The 16,998-nt window shown below is 38.9% G+C and overlaps 3 protein-coding genes across 3 annotated transcripts; 2 read left to right on the forward strand and 1 right to left on the reverse strand.

The window, feature by feature from the left end:
- Nucleotides 1-1,039: 1,039 nt before the first annotated feature.
- prph2la (peripherin 2-like a) lies at nt 1,040-3,886 on the reverse strand. The gene is made up of 3 exons (XM_043263475.1): nt 3,054-3,886; nt 2,472-2,718; nt 1,040-1,381 (listed from the first exon to the last, which is right to left on the reverse strand). The coding sequence occupies exons 1-3, from the start codon at nt 3,632-3,634 to the stop codon at nt 1,115-1,117; spliced, it is 1,095 nt and encodes a 364-aa protein (XP_043119410.1). The 5' UTR covers nt 3,635-3,886; the 3' UTR covers nt 1,040-1,114.
- Nucleotides 3,887-5,869: 1,983 nt separating this feature from the next.
- LOC122361617 (protein ELYS-like) lies at nt 5,870-10,254 on the forward strand. Its single transcript, XM_043262424.1, has 11 exons — nt 5,870-6,342; nt 6,646-6,729; nt 6,839-6,917; nt 7,021-7,210; nt 7,950-8,093; nt 8,169-8,359; nt 8,443-8,569; nt 8,658-8,757; nt 8,867-8,993; nt 9,473-9,641; nt 9,737-10,254. The coding sequence occupies exons 1-11, from the start codon at nt 6,225-6,227 to the stop codon at nt 10,013-10,015; spliced, it is 1,608 nt and encodes a 535-aa protein (XP_043118359.1). The 5' UTR covers nt 5,870-6,224; the 3' UTR covers nt 10,016-10,254.
- Nucleotides 10,255-10,256: 2 nt separating this feature from the next.
- Nucleotides 10,257-14,893, forward strand: LOC122361618. Its single transcript, XM_043262425.1, has 4 exons — nt 10,257-10,820; nt 11,361-11,527; nt 12,483-12,798; nt 14,156-14,893. Exons 1-4 carry the CDS (start codon nt 10,682-10,684, stop codon nt 14,215-14,217), a joined length of 684 nt encoding a protein of 227 aa, XP_043118360.1. The 5' UTR covers nt 10,257-10,681; the 3' UTR covers nt 14,218-14,893.
- The last annotated feature ends 2,105 nt before the right edge of the window (nt 14,894-16,998 follow it).

The raw sequence follows: 16,998 nt of genomic DNA on the forward strand, positions 1-16,998 counted from the left end.
GTAAAAAAAAAAAAAAAAAAAAAAAAAAGTTTATGAAATACACATCTTTGGAAAATGTGATTTAGAGGCTGTTGGTATCATGTTTTCACCAGTGATTACAATACCTGGCTTTAGGCACGAGACCAAGGCATGAAATATTAATTTTGGTGGCTTGTAATCGTTGACATATTGAGATTGAGAGAGAGAGAGACCGTATGTACTTTAAAGCGAAGCCCAGTTCGCGTATACGCTACTGTCGCAACTACAGTGAAAAGCGTGCGTTTGTTTGCTGCCGTAAAGCAAATCGCCCATTCGTGTAGGTCGAGTGATTCGTGGCCGTTAAACAAACTCACGCTCTGCCGGAAGAGACGTTTCGGGGGATATAGGAAAGAAACAGAAGCGCTGCCTACATCAGAATGATTCTGGAACTAAAAAAATATTTGTAAAAATTACATACAATTGCTTTAATTAGCAAACTAATTAAAAAAAAAACCTTCAGTAAAGATTAAACAGTAATCAAGTAATCTACGGATGCCAGTTTCCGCCACTAAATAAAAAAAAAAAGGTAATTGCGATTTTTTTTTCTCAGAATTGCGAGGTAAAAAGTCAGAATTACGAGTTATAAAGTCGCAATTGAGAGTTACAAAGTCAGAATTGTGAGATAAAAAGTCGCAATAATCTTTTATTTTTTATTTTTTATTCAGTGGCGGAAACGGGATTCCATGTTTGCCAGAAAGAAAGTGTCGCAAATAAGAGAAAAAAAGGGGGCAGAATTCTGACTATATCGCAATAACCTTTTTTTTATTCAGTGGTAGAAACAGGCTTCTCTAGTAATCACACTATTCGCACAAGCATCTCTAAAACACAAAAGAATCAAATGGATGTATTCTTAATGAGAGGCAATTTTTACATTTTAAGACTTTGAAGGCCCCGTGATGCTTTGCCTTGTGTGTTAAAACAGTACTTGGTTAAGTTCTTACGTTAAAATTGCAGCAGACCTCAAGTATGTCTTATGTTTTAATATCACTTGTTCTTGCTTTACTATGCCATCTCAATACTGAACCATTTTCACCATTTTTTAGTTATACAGCATCAGAGTCCAGTCCTCCGTGGCTTGTGTAACGTTTCTGAAGACCTAACTGGTCGTTGGAAGAGGCTTTGGAGGCACGTTGTCTGGACCGTAGTGTGCCGTAGGTGGTTTGTCTATGTTTGGATCTTCACTGCTTGATATGTTGATCTGATTGAACTTGCCCAGGTGTTTGATGATGTTGAAATTAGAGCGAGCCGTCTCCACGAAGCTGTTCTCCAGGAGCCACCCGTCTGACTCGCACTCGGGTTCCCCCTGCCGTAGCACGTTCTCCAGAGACGTTTGGAGGTAGCGGACCCCCGTTAACACGGAGAGCTGTCAGTAAAGAAAAAAAAGAGGTAGGTTCCTACGATAGCAAAATAAATTTGGTTCAGACGCTTGCTGAAGCTTTGTGCCATCCATTGTAAAGCAGTCACGTGCTTCACATAGGACGCTGAGGGATTGGAGTTAATGGTGCATAGAGCAGATTATAAAGTGGGTGTACAATCCCAGGATAGGATTAGGTCACACAACCAGAGCATATTTTTTATAAATAGTAAGTTGCCCCTTGCTTTTTATTACTGTGGAGCAGCGTTTCCCAACAGAGCACATCTTGAAAGCGTCCCCAAAATTTGGTTATATTTATATATATATATATATATTTTTTTTTTTTTTTTTTTTTTTTTTTTTTTTAGCTAGTCTTTGAACGTTGTCAAGCTATTGTTAATGTGACACTGGATCACAAAACGTAAGTAACCCAGGTATAGCAATAGCCAAAAATATATTGTTTGCGTGGAAATTATATGTTTTTTATGCCAAAATACGATATTTTGTATATTTTCTATCATAGATATATCAAGAGTAAATTTTTGATGAGTGATATGCAGAGCTAAGAACTACATTTGGACAATTTGTACAATCACAAAAGGTGATTTTATCGATATTTAGAATTTTTTACAAAGACATTTTCAGCTTTCAGATGATTTTCAAATTGACCATTCTATAATCATCTTAGAGTTGTTGACGTTCTTGAATTTGGAATGATGTGTTTTAATGGCTAGAAAAATTAATTTGTGTCATTTCTTGTGTCTGTCAGTGCAGTGTGAATTTACCTTATAAGGACATGAATAAATACTGGTGTCGTGAACAATCCAAGTTTATTTTTGTACTTTAATTTGAAGCTTTAATTGTACAATCATTCTGTTGGATCTTTATATAAATTCTATATATATATTTTATATTTGCATATTCCAAACAAGAGGTATGCTTGTATGCAGAGCTGCTTTACCATTATATGTAACATATAATTCAATTTAAGAAATTTGTGGTCATATTTACGTGTTTAAGACATCATATGTATAGGTTTGCAATTGCTAAGTTTGATGACCGAATAATAGAGCAGTGAATAGAAACAGACACGGCCAACCTCAAAGAGCCAGATGATCAGAACCGTGAGGCCGACTGAATGCATGATGTTGGTGTAATAATCTAGCAGAGCCTGACGACATCCTCGCATCCACAGATTGAGCTCCTCTGTCTGGTAGTCGTAATTAAAGTGGGCGGAGTTATTGGTGATTTGGTACTGAATGCACGGCCGAGGAGAGTTGACATTGCAGCAGCTGAAAGGAACTCCGTCCATTAGGTATTTTCCCTCAACGTTGCTTCGTAGACGACTAGTAAGAAAAAAAAAATGCATTCGTAAAATGTACTTTATTTTGACGGTCCACTTATTCCCACATTTTGTTGCACCTACATATATACTAACTCTCATTACGGTGTTAGTAGAGTGTTAGGACACTGGTAGGGTTAGGTTTATAATAAGTTGACAGTTACTTATAGTCAGTAGATTATCTGTTGGGAGACTATAAAGAGTTAGCAGATATTAATCAGACAGTCTGCTGATACTCTACTGAAAGTTTGATGGCATGTACATGCAAAGTTACTTATTGTCAGACACATTACCAGACTATATATATATATATATACACTTTTTCCAGAGCCAACTTACTCTACCACTTCCCGTTGTGACATGTCCAAATATCGGTTGCTGACCCACTGGATCTGGAACCAGTCTCTGTAGCCCTCATTCCCACAGCATTGAAACTGGATCTGCAGCTGGTCCACTGTATGCTTCAAGAAGCAGCGGCCTGGCGTGTCCGTGTCCTTATAGTAACGAATAGCATCCCGTAGCCCCAGTGTTAGCGCTTCCTCCAGCTGTCCGTGCATGCTGTAGCACATCAAGGCTCCCACCAGCACACTCAGAGTGAAGAAAAACGTGCAAATGATGTATGGGAGCATCACCAACTTCCAGCGTAAAAACTTGTTGGTGTCCACACAGTCATAGCAGATCTTTCCTCCCAAAAAGTTAATCACGCAGGCTATGAGTCCCACGGCGATCAACATGTTTGGCACGGATTGGAGCCGACTCTCAGCCATTAAATCCTGCCGCTTGTTAATTTCAATTTTTAGAAAGATGCCCAAGCTAAAGAGGATGATACCCGTGACGACGGATATCCAGTTTAGTACCCACAAAACCTGGGCCAGTTTGTCTCTCTTGGTTTTGGTAAATTTTATTGGCAGCACAGCCATCTTACCAAAATTTCAGAGAACCTTCGATGTAATTGATTTTGTGGAAGTCTACTGGAGCTTCTAGTAAAATAATGAACTAAATTAGTTTCAATGAGGTGCACTGGAAGATGACATGAATGGACTAATGCTTCTTAGCAGCTAGCTTCTTAGTGAGTGTAAATCAATCGAAAGACTTTGAACCACGATCTGCACAAAGTATTCGTGGAGCTTATTCATTTAAGTTGTGAGGAAAAACTGGATATCAGTTTAAAAAAAAAAAAAATAGGGACCAGAAGGAACTTTCGGGGCAAATCTGTCTGGAGATGCCATGTGAGGTTCCTTGACAAACACAGTCATTTTTGAAAATGTACACCTAACAGACAAAAAGAGAGAACAATTACTTGCTGAAACATTAGGTGGCTATTGAGAAGTACATCATTGCATAATGGGTCTGATAAAAAATAGAAGGATGTAGACTACAGTTAATACAGTTACTTTTTAATATAGATCTATCGCTCTTATATAGGTCTTATACGGAAAATATTTTTAGTTTCAAAAAAGCTCCTCCCCTGAGTGTGGAAAGCTCAAAATAGCAAACGGAACTGAATGAGTTCACCTGAATGGACAGGCACGGGGCTTGTCCTTAACCAGACGTGATGAGTGAGATGATCCCAGCATAAGGGTAGTAATAAACAGCTTATTACTCACCATCCATGTGTATATGTCGCTCAATAGCATCCCGCCCTATTCCAAGTGATTTTTCTCTTTCTCTCCATCAGATGTCTTCAGTTTTTGTGAAACAATCTGAATGCATTGTTTGCTGATGAAAACTGATGTGTGTGTTAGTGTCTGCCGCAGACTCAGCTGTGACCTCTCTCATAATTCCTTCTAATCAGTAAGCAGCCCGGTTGGATTTGGAAGAGTACCTTCTGCCACCAGCACAAATCTCACTGACTGGGATGTGTGTGTGTGTGTGTGTGTGTGTGTGTGCGCGAGTTAAAGAATGAAGAAGGGGAAAGGGCTAAAAGTCACACAGTGCCTTTTTATGGATTTTTGAAAATTTTTGAAAAACATCCTGAAAAGTTTTAAATCAGAAAGTGTATCGTTTATGAAGTTATTGTCTGTTAAAGGAAAGAGTCGACTCTGCGTCATTGAAACAAGTCTTTTCATGTTGTCCAGGTAGTTTCATGTTGACATCAAAATAAAAATTAGCATATTGCCCGACCACTTGGTGTTTTCGGTCAATCTGAGTGAAAAAGCGAATTAATTCTTTGCAACTTGGTGGCGCTTTTGGAGCGTTAAAAGCTCACAAACACCACTTTAAATGAAATCGACCGATCACCGGAGGGGTTTGGAAAGATTAATCAGTGAACGAAGTTCATTTGAGAGTCATTGAACAAATATAGAAAAAAATAAATGCATATTATAAAAAATAAAGTGTTTTTTAATCATGCATGCATGGTCTCCCAACACCAATATATGAAGATAACCCATAATGGGGACACTTTAATTCACCTTTAATGAGCCAAAAAAAAATGCACTGGCTACCAGTTGCTGCTCGCATAAAAATCAAGGCATTCATATTTGCTTACAAGCCAGTTGGTCAGCCAATCAATAAATAACATTGACATTAAATTTGTTCCTTCCGGCAAAAGAGAGGTAATATTTAGATGTGGCAAAATCATGTGACCATGCATCAAACACAATCTAATGCCTCACACAGTTTGCACAAGGCCCCTATTTTGTGTTCCGTACAAAACAAAACAAAGCAATACAAAAGAAAAAAAAAGTTAAAGTCTTTTTTTATCAGTTCAAATTCACATTTTTAAGTAAATAGACTCTCAACTCTAAGGCTGTTTGCTCTGTCTTGTATACCATTGTCATTCTTTATATGAATGAGTCCTGTTTTGATATGCATATTTTATGTAATACCACATGCACTAACAGCCAATGAAATCCAAAGGATTATTCAGGCCAAAAGGGGATTGAGTCAGGGGAAGCGCATACAAACAAGTCAGCAGATCTGAATGCAGGACGACCATATAGGACCACTACTGGATGAAAGGGGCTTTGTCTGGTGAGTAATGGTTGCCACAGTGTTTATGAGTATTGACCAAAGCATCTTCTTGTACAGATAAATGACTGTTAACATTTAATATTTACATTTAATTTACAATGTTAAAATGATTGGTTTTATTCACTAAGATTTCTGTTATTGGTAGTCGATGCCTATAAGGATAATGCTAAACACGGAAGTCTTGTGGAATAAAGCTTTAACAGACAACAACGTCAAAGGCCTTATTGGCTGCATGCGAGGACTCCATACTGAAGGTAAGACTTAAACTTTATGTGAGCATACTCTCAAGTCCGCTAGAGATCACAGTGATGTGCTGTTTCTCTGTAGGTGAAGGGGAGGCGAGTGAACGCGTGGCCCGTTTTAACCGCTGGCTTCAGCGATCAGCAGAACTGGCCAGGAAGGAGCTGATAATACTCTGTGAGTAGGCGAAATCTTATTAAACGTTGAGGTTTACCGTTTTTGTTTGGGGTATTCAGGTAAAGCTCACTTGGCTCTTGCACCATCGTAGGTTTCGGTCAATATAAAGGCTTGTGGATGTGTTTAGATGAAAACTCTGCTGCTCTGGTCCATCGACTGCTACTCAAGCTGAGGAGCTTGCTTTCTCTGCTCGACCTAATGCGGAAACGCGGCGACGGGCTGCGTGCTGGATACGGTCAGTTTGAAAACTGTTATATTTGAAGTCTCTTTTCTAAACGAACATCTGGCATGCGTATCGTGAAACACGAAACATTCTCTTGCGGGAACGGTGTTAATTTTGTCACATTTAGTTACCAGTTTTAGCTGCTTTTAATTGAAAGCAGTTGGCAACACTGGTGACAATCATAATTTTTCCATCACAGTGCACATATTTTCTAAGGGGAAGGCAGAAATTATAGCAAAAAACCCGAAATGCCACATATAAAGTGTTCTAACAAAATGTTTGTATGGTTTATATGGGGGTTGATGGGGAAAAAAGAGCACCAGGCCATCGGTCAGCACATCATGCTGGGCCGCCTGGTGCAGTGGTGGAGCATCACAGGACTTCTGCCCAAATCCCCCGGTGAGCTGATGTGGTCTTATGATCGATTAAAATAGCAGCTGATAATTTCACAAAGTACGCTGTAATTAATGATGTCTTTTTATTAATTTATTATTCTTTTGTTTTTCAGTAGCCCAAGAGATGAAGAGGATATCTCAGATGTGGTGTGAGATGGACCAGAAACACAGGAGAACATGTCTAGAGTTAGGGTAACCACCACGTTTTCCCACTCTAGCTGGAAAATAATGTGTTTTATTAATGTGCAATAAGAAATTTGAAATATGATTTTTCTCACTAACATTCTTTCATCAGTGATTATGCTGAGGATAAGTACCGGGGGAGCTCCCTTATTCAGGGTATGGTAGCTCAAATGAACAAACACCATGGACCTATATGGGTTTCAGAAGACTGTGCCTTTCAAACATACCCACCACCGTCTCTAGAAGCTTTGCTAAAGCTAGTGCTGCTGCCTAATATAGACATCCTGTCTGTCCAAGCCATTGTATCCTGCTTGTTTCTACTTTACAGTGTATACGGTGTTTAATTTATATATATATTTATTTTTGTACACTTATTTTTCTGTTGAATGCTATGTTATTCATTAATGCGTAATGTATAATGTATAAAATGCTATGTATTCTCAGCATTTTATTTGGACTTTTTCTGGAACAAGTTTTCTTCTCATTTTATTTGGACTATTTTTTACTTAAAATGCATTATGTTTTTTTTCTCGTAATTCAATGAGTTTGTTCTCAACATTTAAACTTAATTTTTTTCTCCGTTTTATTTTTCTAAACACATCGACATTATTCTCAAAAGTTAGTGATTTTATGCAGAACATTTAGTTTCAGTTAAATCCGTTAAATCTTGCATTATAATGACTTTAATCCCAAGATGCTTTTATTTATTTATTATTATATTAATTTTATTATTATTATTGTTGGGCCCTGTCCTCTTCCATAATGTTTTTTTTTTAATTGATAAACAGTTATAATGATATACAGTGATAATACAGTTTAAACTGTATTAATATTATACAATAATATTTTACTGAGACTTCTTTCAAAAGCATGAAAAAATCAATGGCATTAAATATTTGAATTTGAAAGATAATGTATGTGTATATGTACATGCATGTATTTATTTTATATGTCCTTTAATGATACACTATATTTACAAATAATTTACATGGTTGCACTCTTGTGTTTGGAGGATAACTTTCTTTAACGAATCCTCTTCAGATAATGTACTTTGTCCTGGATGTGTCTAACTTCCTTCAATGCAAAGATGATCTCCTGCAGTCATTCAGCCATGTCTTCAGTATCCCATCTACCTTTTCTCAGCAGATCTGTGGATTCTGGCTTCTAGATCACAGATCAGTAACAGTGAGGTGTTTTCAAAATCATCACACAAATTTTATTATAGCATATCTCGCTGATCTAAAACATTTTTATTCCCAGGAATCGATGAATGTCTTATTGAGTCCAAGAGCTTGTCCTCCAACACTGTCGTGGCACCACTGTGCTGTTCTGAGGACCTTATTGAAGACGGGAGAGAATCGGGCAGCACTGAAGTATCTGTACAGCAGCACACCGGCGATGGAGAACATTCAAGACATCAAACTCTGTGTGGATGTGTTGGTACACAACAAGTAAACCGCAAGCATTCTGGAAAGTTCTTTTGGTGTTGTCCCACACTGGAGTATACAGTTATAATTGGTTTGTTATGTTTCAGATGTATATCTGAGGCCTGGGCTCTGATTAGAGGAATCCAAACTGAAAATGTTCCTCTCCTCAGACACTTCATTCATGTCTGTGAGAATCATGGGATTTCTAGAAATGTGCTGACCTCTATATGCGAGGTGATTCTGGATGCTGTAGCCTGGAATTTAATTGGATAAACAAATTCGTTCTTTGTCATTCAATTGTTTTAATTCCGTTTTGTGGCAGGGTATGGCACATATCCAGTTGACGGAAAGCAAATATAAGGAGTCCAGTGAAGCACAAATGCAAGAAACAGCAGGTCGACAACCAGCGAGAACTGAAGCCGGTAAACTACAGCTGCATTCATCTCAAACATACATGTTCGCCGAAATGATATAGTCCTCACGTTCTATGTAAACTTATGTTATTTGACTACGTGGGTGATGGACGTGAAGGACAAACCACCCCCCGTCCACTGTCTGCATGGATGTACCACACGGATGACCCATTGACTCCAGGAGATTTTGTTAAGATCCTAAGGCGAACTATTTCAGAGATATGTCCACTACCAAAAAAAAGAAGGTAAGAAACTGACTCACCTTTTAGGAACTGTCCATTCATTCATTCATTCATTCAGGTTTAGAAGTAGGTGCACAGTATAATTCAATGTTTACAGTTTTTAATTTGAAATACAATTTGATCAGAAATACAGTAAAAATTTTAATGTTGTAAAATTATATTTTCTTTTGTTTTATTTTACTTGATTACATTTTATTTTAGAAATCATTAGAATATGCAAATTTTTATTTTATTTTTTAATATTATTTTTAAATTTTATTATTATTACATATCATTTATATTCTTTAGAATTTACATTTCAATTTTTATATAAAATCATAAAAATGAAATAGAAATATATTATATTACTATGCACACCTTTACTGTCACTTCAGTGTCTACTGTCACATCAGTTTAATGCATCCTTGCTAAATAAAAAAAAATATATATATAAAATATATTTATTTATATAACACTTTTATGCTGTTTTTTCTGCTTTTAAGGGTGGTGCTGCTGCCGCCAAAGTACACGGAGAACAGTGTGAATAGTGCACAACTCTCATCGCAGGCCTCATGTCGCGTTGCTAGCAGCACATCAGTTGATATTCTTTGTACGTTCAAGCAAAGAGCTGATGAGGAAGAGTGTGAGGAAGACCTGCCTCTGCGGCCAGAGGTGCTTTAACTCACAGATAACATGTTCATTCGCGATAAATGCAACATCCATTCATCTAGCTAGTCGTCATTTTGTCTGTCCATCCGCCCATGCAGGAGGAGACGTGTGATTCGCTGCCCGTGTTCTCATCTCCTGACAGCATGGAGCTCGCGGTTGGCTTCTTCACATCCGCCCGCTCTTCACCATCAGCTGTCTGCTCCGAAGCCCCATCTGCAGAGGAACCCACGCTCCTGAAGCAGAACTCTTCTGCTGCGTCTCCTGCAGACACGAGCTCTGGCTGTCCTGATCTTACTCTCACCGTAGAAGGCACCACCGAGGCGCTATCCATCAACAGCCTGAGCAGGGAAAGTGTGGGTGAGATTGTGGACTGCTGAATCGAATTAATTCCGAATCAAAATATGAGATAAACTCGGAAACGAGACTTTTTTCTCCTAAATCCGAGCTTATATTACGCAATTCTGACTTTCCTCGCTGTTCTTACTACTTCTCTCTTAGTTTACGTGACACAATTCATATATTTTCTTCCACAGTTTACATATGACAATTCATACTTTATTCTCAATCGCAATTCTAAAAATGTACATTATGCAATTCTGACTTTTTTTTTTTTTTTTTAATTCTCATTTTGCTTCTCGCGATTCAGTTTTTTTTTCTTCCACAGAATAAATAGTTCCAATGGTCTTTGCATTCTTTATTCCTTTTTAATGGTTAGATTGGTTAGTATTTTTTAGATTCTTTATTTTAGATTCTTTTTGCGGCGCAGTACAAAGCTTCTATGGCGTTATGACATGCACAACCTCCGATAAGACCTCTTTTCTATAGTTACAGAGAAGATCTAGCGTGGTCCCTGGAATCGTCTCACACTTGGCGAAGGGCGATGCAGTGGAAGCTACGCGCGCAGAGAGGAGGCGAGCTATTCATCTCACGTCAAGCTCACTGAAATCAAGTTGAAATCGAGCTTTTTAGGACCTGGAGAGATTAGTTGCAATGAAATGCTCATCACTGGCTAGAAAAATGCGGCACATGAAACTGTAAAGTTGATGTGTTATTTTCGCTGTTTTAGGCTCTTGAGCACACTTAACCTTCACCCCAACTGCTCCAGTAATGAGGACAATCAGTCAGTGTGCTCAATTCACCAGATCCCGGACGAGAGTCATAACTTTTTATCACCCAATCACGGTGAGTCAATAACATTTATGGCTGGTAGTTTTCTAATCAGTTGAGTTTTTCCTCATAATTTAGAGTCTAGTTAAAGTGGACGACTCCCGCAGGACAGGTTCATCGCAGATGAGATCAAATCTGAGTCATTTCCCCTTTGACAGCAGCGGGATTATGAGTGCCTTTTTTTAGATTTCCAGAATCCAGAATTTGTTTCTCGTAAGAAAAGGCCTGCAATAATATTTTACGTGTTACCTGTAGTTTCGGGGAAGATCGCAACAATTTTACAAACTCAAATAATGTAATAAAAATGTGGAGGTTTCAACAAGAATTTACCTTTTCACAAACACTCAATGTCTCAAAGTCTGCATAATACAACATATGCTGTATAGATTTACTTACAAAACATATATGTGTATAGCTGTGTATAGCTGTGTATACGTATATATATATATACACAGGTGCAGTATGAAAGAACAAGCTTTAAGCAATACAGATGGTTTACTGCATGTGCTTATACACTCAGCCAGTGGGATGACACTGATCACACTTTTTTCACAGAGAAGTTTACTTACTGTAAAAGAGTGGGTGGTGCTGTTAGCTTCAAGCCCAAGAATCTGACTGAAGAATGGAACATTTCACCCCTTGAGACAAAACCAGAGTTTGTTCGTCTGGAGGATTCTGAGGCGTCGGGAACCTCCAGCTTCCTGCAGCTACAGCCGTTAAGGGTGAGAGATATCCCAATGAGCATATCGCAGATTTGTTTTTGAAGTTTAGACAGCCAACTTCAACTCTAACCTCTTAGATGTAAAATAAGTATGCACTGATGGCACATCTTATATATTGTTAAAAACAAATGTACCCTGACCGTGTTTTGCAGCATCAATAATGTGGATTGGATCAGGTGCATGAAAATAATTTATGTATGTATTTATCTCTGTTAAAATGCTCGATTTTATTTATCCGATTGCATTCTTAAAATATGTGATGTAGGATATAAAGAAATTATTATATTGTTATAAATAATCAAAATCACACAGTGCTATTCATGATATACTTAAGTTAAAAAAATATTATTTTGTTAGTTTGTTCAAATAATGTAAACATTATCTTTAGTAGTGTTTCTGAAATCCCAAAAATAGAATAAATTAAAACAAATTTCAGCATGTATTGTAGCATTAGCAAATGTGATTTGGATTGACTTATTTTATTAATTCGCGTATTCAACATGAACACTAGCTTTCATGAGATTATTTAGTTTCATTCATTGCTAGTATTCCTAAAATCGTAATATTTTTCAAATCCTATTCATAAAATGGCATTCCTAAAGATATTCATAAAACCTTGCCATGTATTATAGCGTCAACGTATGTGAATTGGTTCATTTATTACATAAATCATCCAATATGAACGCAGTGTTTCATAAAATTATAAAATAATTTGTTCTTTATTAATTAATTTATTCAATATGTATTACAGTTTTCAGCACGTCAGGAATAAATGTGTAGGAAATAAATATACATTAATGTACTTAATTATGTATTTACAATACTGTTTGAAACTATATCTTAAAACAGTATTCGTAATGGCCGTGAATTACAGCATCAATAATTGTAATTTAGATCAGATTCTTTTTATGCATGTATGTTTTATCTGCTCTTTGACTGTTGTTCTTGTGTCAAGCGCGCGTTTTCTCGTTCACGAGTGAAGGAAGTTCAGGAGGACTTCTGCTGTGTCTCTGAGGACGCTGTGGACCAGCCGGAAATCCTCACTTCCTGCGCCCTCACGGACACCGTACAGGACCTCCTGGCTCATCTCCAGCACGCTGACCGAGAACCCTGCCACGCCAGTTCCTTAAGTGCCCTCCAAAGTGACCTCAGCCTCATCCACCTCTCCCAAAGATCCCATCAGCTCCAGAATCCCGTCCACAGCCGGGAGCTCAGTGTCTCCCAGCAGGCCTCGACCGGGCGGCTTTCTGCTGTCACTCAAAGCAAGACGTGTACGGTGACCTAAAGAGCATCACGCCTAATTTTTACAATAAGATTGATAGCTCACGCTATTAAAAAAGAAAACAGTATTTGGATGCTTTTAGTTGTCAGATTTTTTAACATGCAGTGTTCAATCATTGAAATGATTTCAATAATGTAAATTAGAAATTATGCAAAACTGTTCATATAATTAATGTTTAAAAATGTAGGCAAATCTATAACGATCAATAAACAATAGTTGCTATTAGTAACTTTCCACTGTTTAATTCGACTAACAAATATTTAAAGGAAAGAATAGGCCGACGTTTTTCAAAAAAATGTTATATAGAAGTTGCATTGAAACTAAATATAAAAATAAAAAATATATAAAAATTCGGGTTCGAATCTGCCTTTTGGAGAACTTTGGTGAAGGAAATAAACAAAAAGGTGTAGGGAGGTCAATAATCAAATATAGTCAATAGTTATTTGCACTTAGCATAAATGGCATATCACTAAAAATGCTGCTATTTTAATTTTTACTTTGTCATTAAATAAACACTTGTCTATGTATTTGCCAGTTTGATAATTGATTGATTTATTGTTTTGCTTTTACATTTCACTAGATTTAGTTATTTGTCGGTTTAAACATTTAAATTAATTTATTTAGATTTGAATTTTTAGATCCTCCATCCAGTCCAAGAGTAGAAAAACAAGATGGCAAACAGGCCATTTACCTATGATTTGTTTGTTATTATATAAATTACAGTCTAGACTTCTGACCACACAGTGGCAGTATTGCATCAGGAGAGTGAGCTGATGTTTGCATCGCAGGTGTGCATTGCCTAATCATTTCAGCACCGTCTACTGACTTCTAAAAGCCGCCTTTTGTCATTTTGACTTCTTGAAATGGGCGCTTTTCACAAGAAATCACTCTAAAAGGTGTGCTGCTGTACAAACAGTGAAAGTTGGTGAGAGTTTAACTTATCAGTTTCACAATATCATCTCATGCAATGTAATTAATATACCATGCTCTATGGTTATCATACAGTTTCTGTAAAAGTCTGTATTTTTATAAAATAAAATTTTATATATATATATATATATATATATATATATATATATATATATATATATATATATATATATTATTATTATTATTTTATTTTATTTTTTTTTTTTTTTATTTATTTTTTTTTCTGGACCATTTTCTGTTAAATAAAAATGGTGAAAACCCTTAATATAGCCTTTATCAGCTGCTTTTATCCTAGTACTGCATGCACTGATTAATGGCATCAGGATATTGATTCTCTCGTTCTATCCGCATGATATAAAATTTTATTTACGTAATTACATTTTTATCTTATCCTTTTTTTGTGTGTGTGTTCTCAGGCCAGAGAGGATCTCTTAAAGTGACCGTTAATCAGACTGATCGCGGCCCGACCTCGCACTGAGGACGTTGAGGAAAAACGAGTAAACGAACCAAACGAGCTTAAAAGAACACAAAAATGCAAAGTGAGTGTTGAAACATGGCGAGTTAATCGTCAGCATGTTATAAACTATAAAAGGTCGTTTTTAAGTAGTAGATAGCACTAAATTCAAGTACAAAATGTGTACACATGCGCGTTACAATTATAAATATAGTTTCTACGCTTAGAGTTTACGATGAATCCGCGATTCAGTGCTACCTTAAGGCATGTTTTTGCTATTATTGTTTCTGAAACGCTATATAATACGATCTCGTCCTTGTCCCGTCCTGTGATTAAACACAATATAGGTTATGTTATGATGCACCCGCTGTACAGGTCACTGCTTTACAGAAGGCGTCTTTGTAACCAACCGTTTCAAATGCGCACTCATTGCTTCAATGGACTTTCTGGCACTGGTTATTGCTTAAAGGTAAATGAACCCACATACTGTAATTTCCTCGGCTTGTTGCCGTTCCTCAAGAACAGTTTCTTGGCCGCTCTGCGCCTGTCACGAACAGCACCTCTGTGGCTCTCTCCGACCACCACCGGAGGGAGCTCTCACCGGAATACTGATCACCAAAGACTCAATTTCCCACAACCCCGTGCCTTGGGCTGATTAGAGCCACCAGGTGTTACTCATTAGACTCAGCCTTTATAAGGAACTTCCTACGATCACTCTTTGCGAAGTCTTGTTTGTTTATACAGCAATTCCGAAGCTTACTCTTGTTTTGATTATCTGTTGCCGACCCTGACCGTGTTTGTTTCTGTGATTGTTCTCTGCCTGCCTACCGACCTATTGCCTGTTACCGTTTTGTCTCCTGGATCTCCTGTATTGCTCTGCTTACTCCTGTTTTGACCCTGCTTGCCTGACCACGATTAAACCCTGTCGCACATGGATCCAACCGTCTTTGATTATTCATTACAGAAGACTTCGCCACAAACGGATCCAGCGGAAATGTTTCATCTGAAGTCAGAAGTCTCGTCCCAAGCTACCATCCTCGCCACACATCAGCAACAGCTGCATAAGCTCACCACGTTGACTGAAGAGCTGGTGAGGTCGATCCAAGCGTTAACCCTTGCTGCCGCTTATCCAACCCAGCACACCGCCCCACCTGCTCAACCCGCTCAACCAACCTTGATGCCGCCTCAACCTAACCCTGATCCGCATCTCAGTTTGCCCGACAAATTTGACGGGTCATCCTCCAAATGTAAGGGTTTTTTATTGCAATGTTCCTTGTTCATTACCCAGCAACCCAGTTTATACCCCACCGAAGACAGCAAGGTTGCTCTGATCTGTTCCCTGCTCACCGGGAGAGCGCTCGAATGGGCCACAGCCACTTGGGAGGCGCGCCGTATGTCTTTCCCCTCTTATAATGATTTCATGCGCGAATTCAGGAGGTTTTCAACATGTAGCCGGAGGGAAAGAACCCGGAGACCAGCTGCTCACCATATCACAAGGTACCAACACTGCTGCCGACACGCGCTAACCTTTCGCACGCTTGCCGCCCAATCAGGTTGGGGAGAATCGCCACTCAAGGTGATGTATCGAAGGGGTTTAAACACCGAACTCCAGGCGGAACTGGCTTGTCGCGATGAGGGCAGATCGCTAGAAGAAGTCATGGAAATCACTATCAAGTTGGATAATATTCTCAGAGCACGCCGCGGCAAGTATGTGATCCCCTTTTCAAAACCCTGTTCGCTCACCGTCACCTGAGCCCATGCAGATCAGCTCAACCCATTTAGACTCAGAGGAGCGAGAGAGAAGAGTACGCGAACGGTTATGTCTCTACTGTGGTCAAGCCGGGCACTTTCGAGTTTACTGTCCTACACGTCCCCAGCGCCAGCGACCTGCGTTAGTGAGACCCCCAACTCATTCTGATTCTTTCGAAATCAACGTTCAGTTGAAAGTGAAGTCGACATGGATTACTGCTACAGCCCTCGTTGATTCAGGAGCGGCGGGTAATTTTATCGATAAAGCCTTTGCGGAATCCAACAGAATCCCTCTCATTCCATGTGAACCACATGTAGCCGTGGCGGCGGTAGATGGACGGCCAATCGGATCAGGAACTATTTCATCAGTCACTCAACCCCTAACACTGCAAACTGGCCCTCTTCACTCGAATCTATACGCCTCTTTGTGATCCACTCTCCCAAACACCACCTCATCCTTGGTCTACCCTGGCTTGAGACTCACAACCCCACTATATCCTGGACCGATCGCCAAATAACACATTGGTCAACTGACTGCCGCAAACGCTGTCTGAGTACTCCCACGCACCACTTACCTACTAAAACACTCCCCGCTGAAGAAAAGGTCTCTGTCCCACTCGAACTCCCTGTTGAATACCAAGACTTAGCCTTAGCTTTTAGTGAAAAAGGTGCAACCCAATTACCACCTCACCGCCCGAATGATTGTGCCATTGATCTCATGCCTGGTCGCGTTCCTCAACGCGGTCGTGTCTTTCCCCTATCTCAACCCGAATCGGAGGCAATGAAATCATACATAGAGGAAGAACTTGCCAAGGGATTCATCCGTCCCTCTACTTCCCCAGCATCAGCCGGGTTCTTCTTTGTTAAGAAAAAGGATGGTAGCCTGCGGCCCTGCATTGATTATCGCGGTCTGAACGAGGTCACGATTAAATACCGCTACCCACTGCCACTGGTACCAGCCTCTCTGGAACAACTCCGCAGAGCCAAGTTCTTCACCAAGTTAGATCTTCGTAACGCCTATAACTTGATCCGTATCAGAGAGGAGATGAATGGAAA

This window comes from Puntigrus tetrazona, chromosome 17 (assembly GCF_018831695.1).
Source record: "Puntigrus tetrazona isolate hp1 chromosome 17, ASM1883169v1, whole genome shotgun sequence".
Lineage (NCBI taxonomy): Eukaryota > Metazoa > Chordata > Actinopteri > Cypriniformes > Cyprinidae > Puntigrus > Puntigrus tetrazona.

What these genes read in the sequence shown, in the direction of transcription:
- LOC122361617 (XM_043262424.1), top strand. Translation starts at nt 6,225, where the DNA reads ATGTGTTTAGATGAAAACTCTGCTGCTCTGGTCCATCGACTGCTACTC. An exon ending in TGCTGACCTCTATATGCGAG is followed by an intron (nt 8,570 to 8,657) that starts GTGATTCTGGAT and finishes GTTTTGTGGCAG; the next exon opens with GGTATGGCACATATCCAGTT. An exon ending in ACCTGCCTCTGCGGCCAGAG is followed by an intron (nt 9,642 to 9,736) that starts GTGCTTTAACTC and finishes CCGCCCATGCAG; the next exon opens with GAGGAGACGTGTGATTCGCT.
- prph2la (XM_043263475.1), bottom strand. Translation starts at nt 3,634, where the DNA reads ATGGCTGTGCTGCCAATAAAATTTACCAAAACCAAGAGAGACAAACTG. An exon ending in TCACAACGGGAAGTGGTAGA is followed by an intron (nt 2,719 to 3,053) that starts GTAAGTTGGCTC and finishes TTTTCTTACTAG; the next exon opens with TCGTCTACGAAGCAACGTTG. An exon ending in TGATCATCTGGCTCTTTGAG is followed by an intron (nt 1,382 to 2,471) that starts GTTGGCCGTGTC and finishes CTTTACTGACAG; the next exon opens with CTCTCCGTGTTAACGGGGGT.
- LOC122361618 (XM_043262425.1), top strand. Translation starts at nt 10,682, where the DNA reads ATGTGTTATTTTCGCTGTTTTAGGCTCTTGAGCACACTTAACCTTCAC. An exon ending in TGCAGCTACAGCCGTTAAGG is followed by an intron (nt 11,528 to 12,482) that starts GTGAGAGATATC and finishes TCTTGTGTCAAG; the next exon opens with CGCGCGTTTTCTCGTTCACG. An exon ending in TGTCACTCAAAGCAAGACGT is followed by an intron (nt 12,799 to 14,155) that starts GTACGGTGACCT and finishes GTGTGTTCTCAG; the next exon opens with GCCAGAGAGGATCTCTTAAA.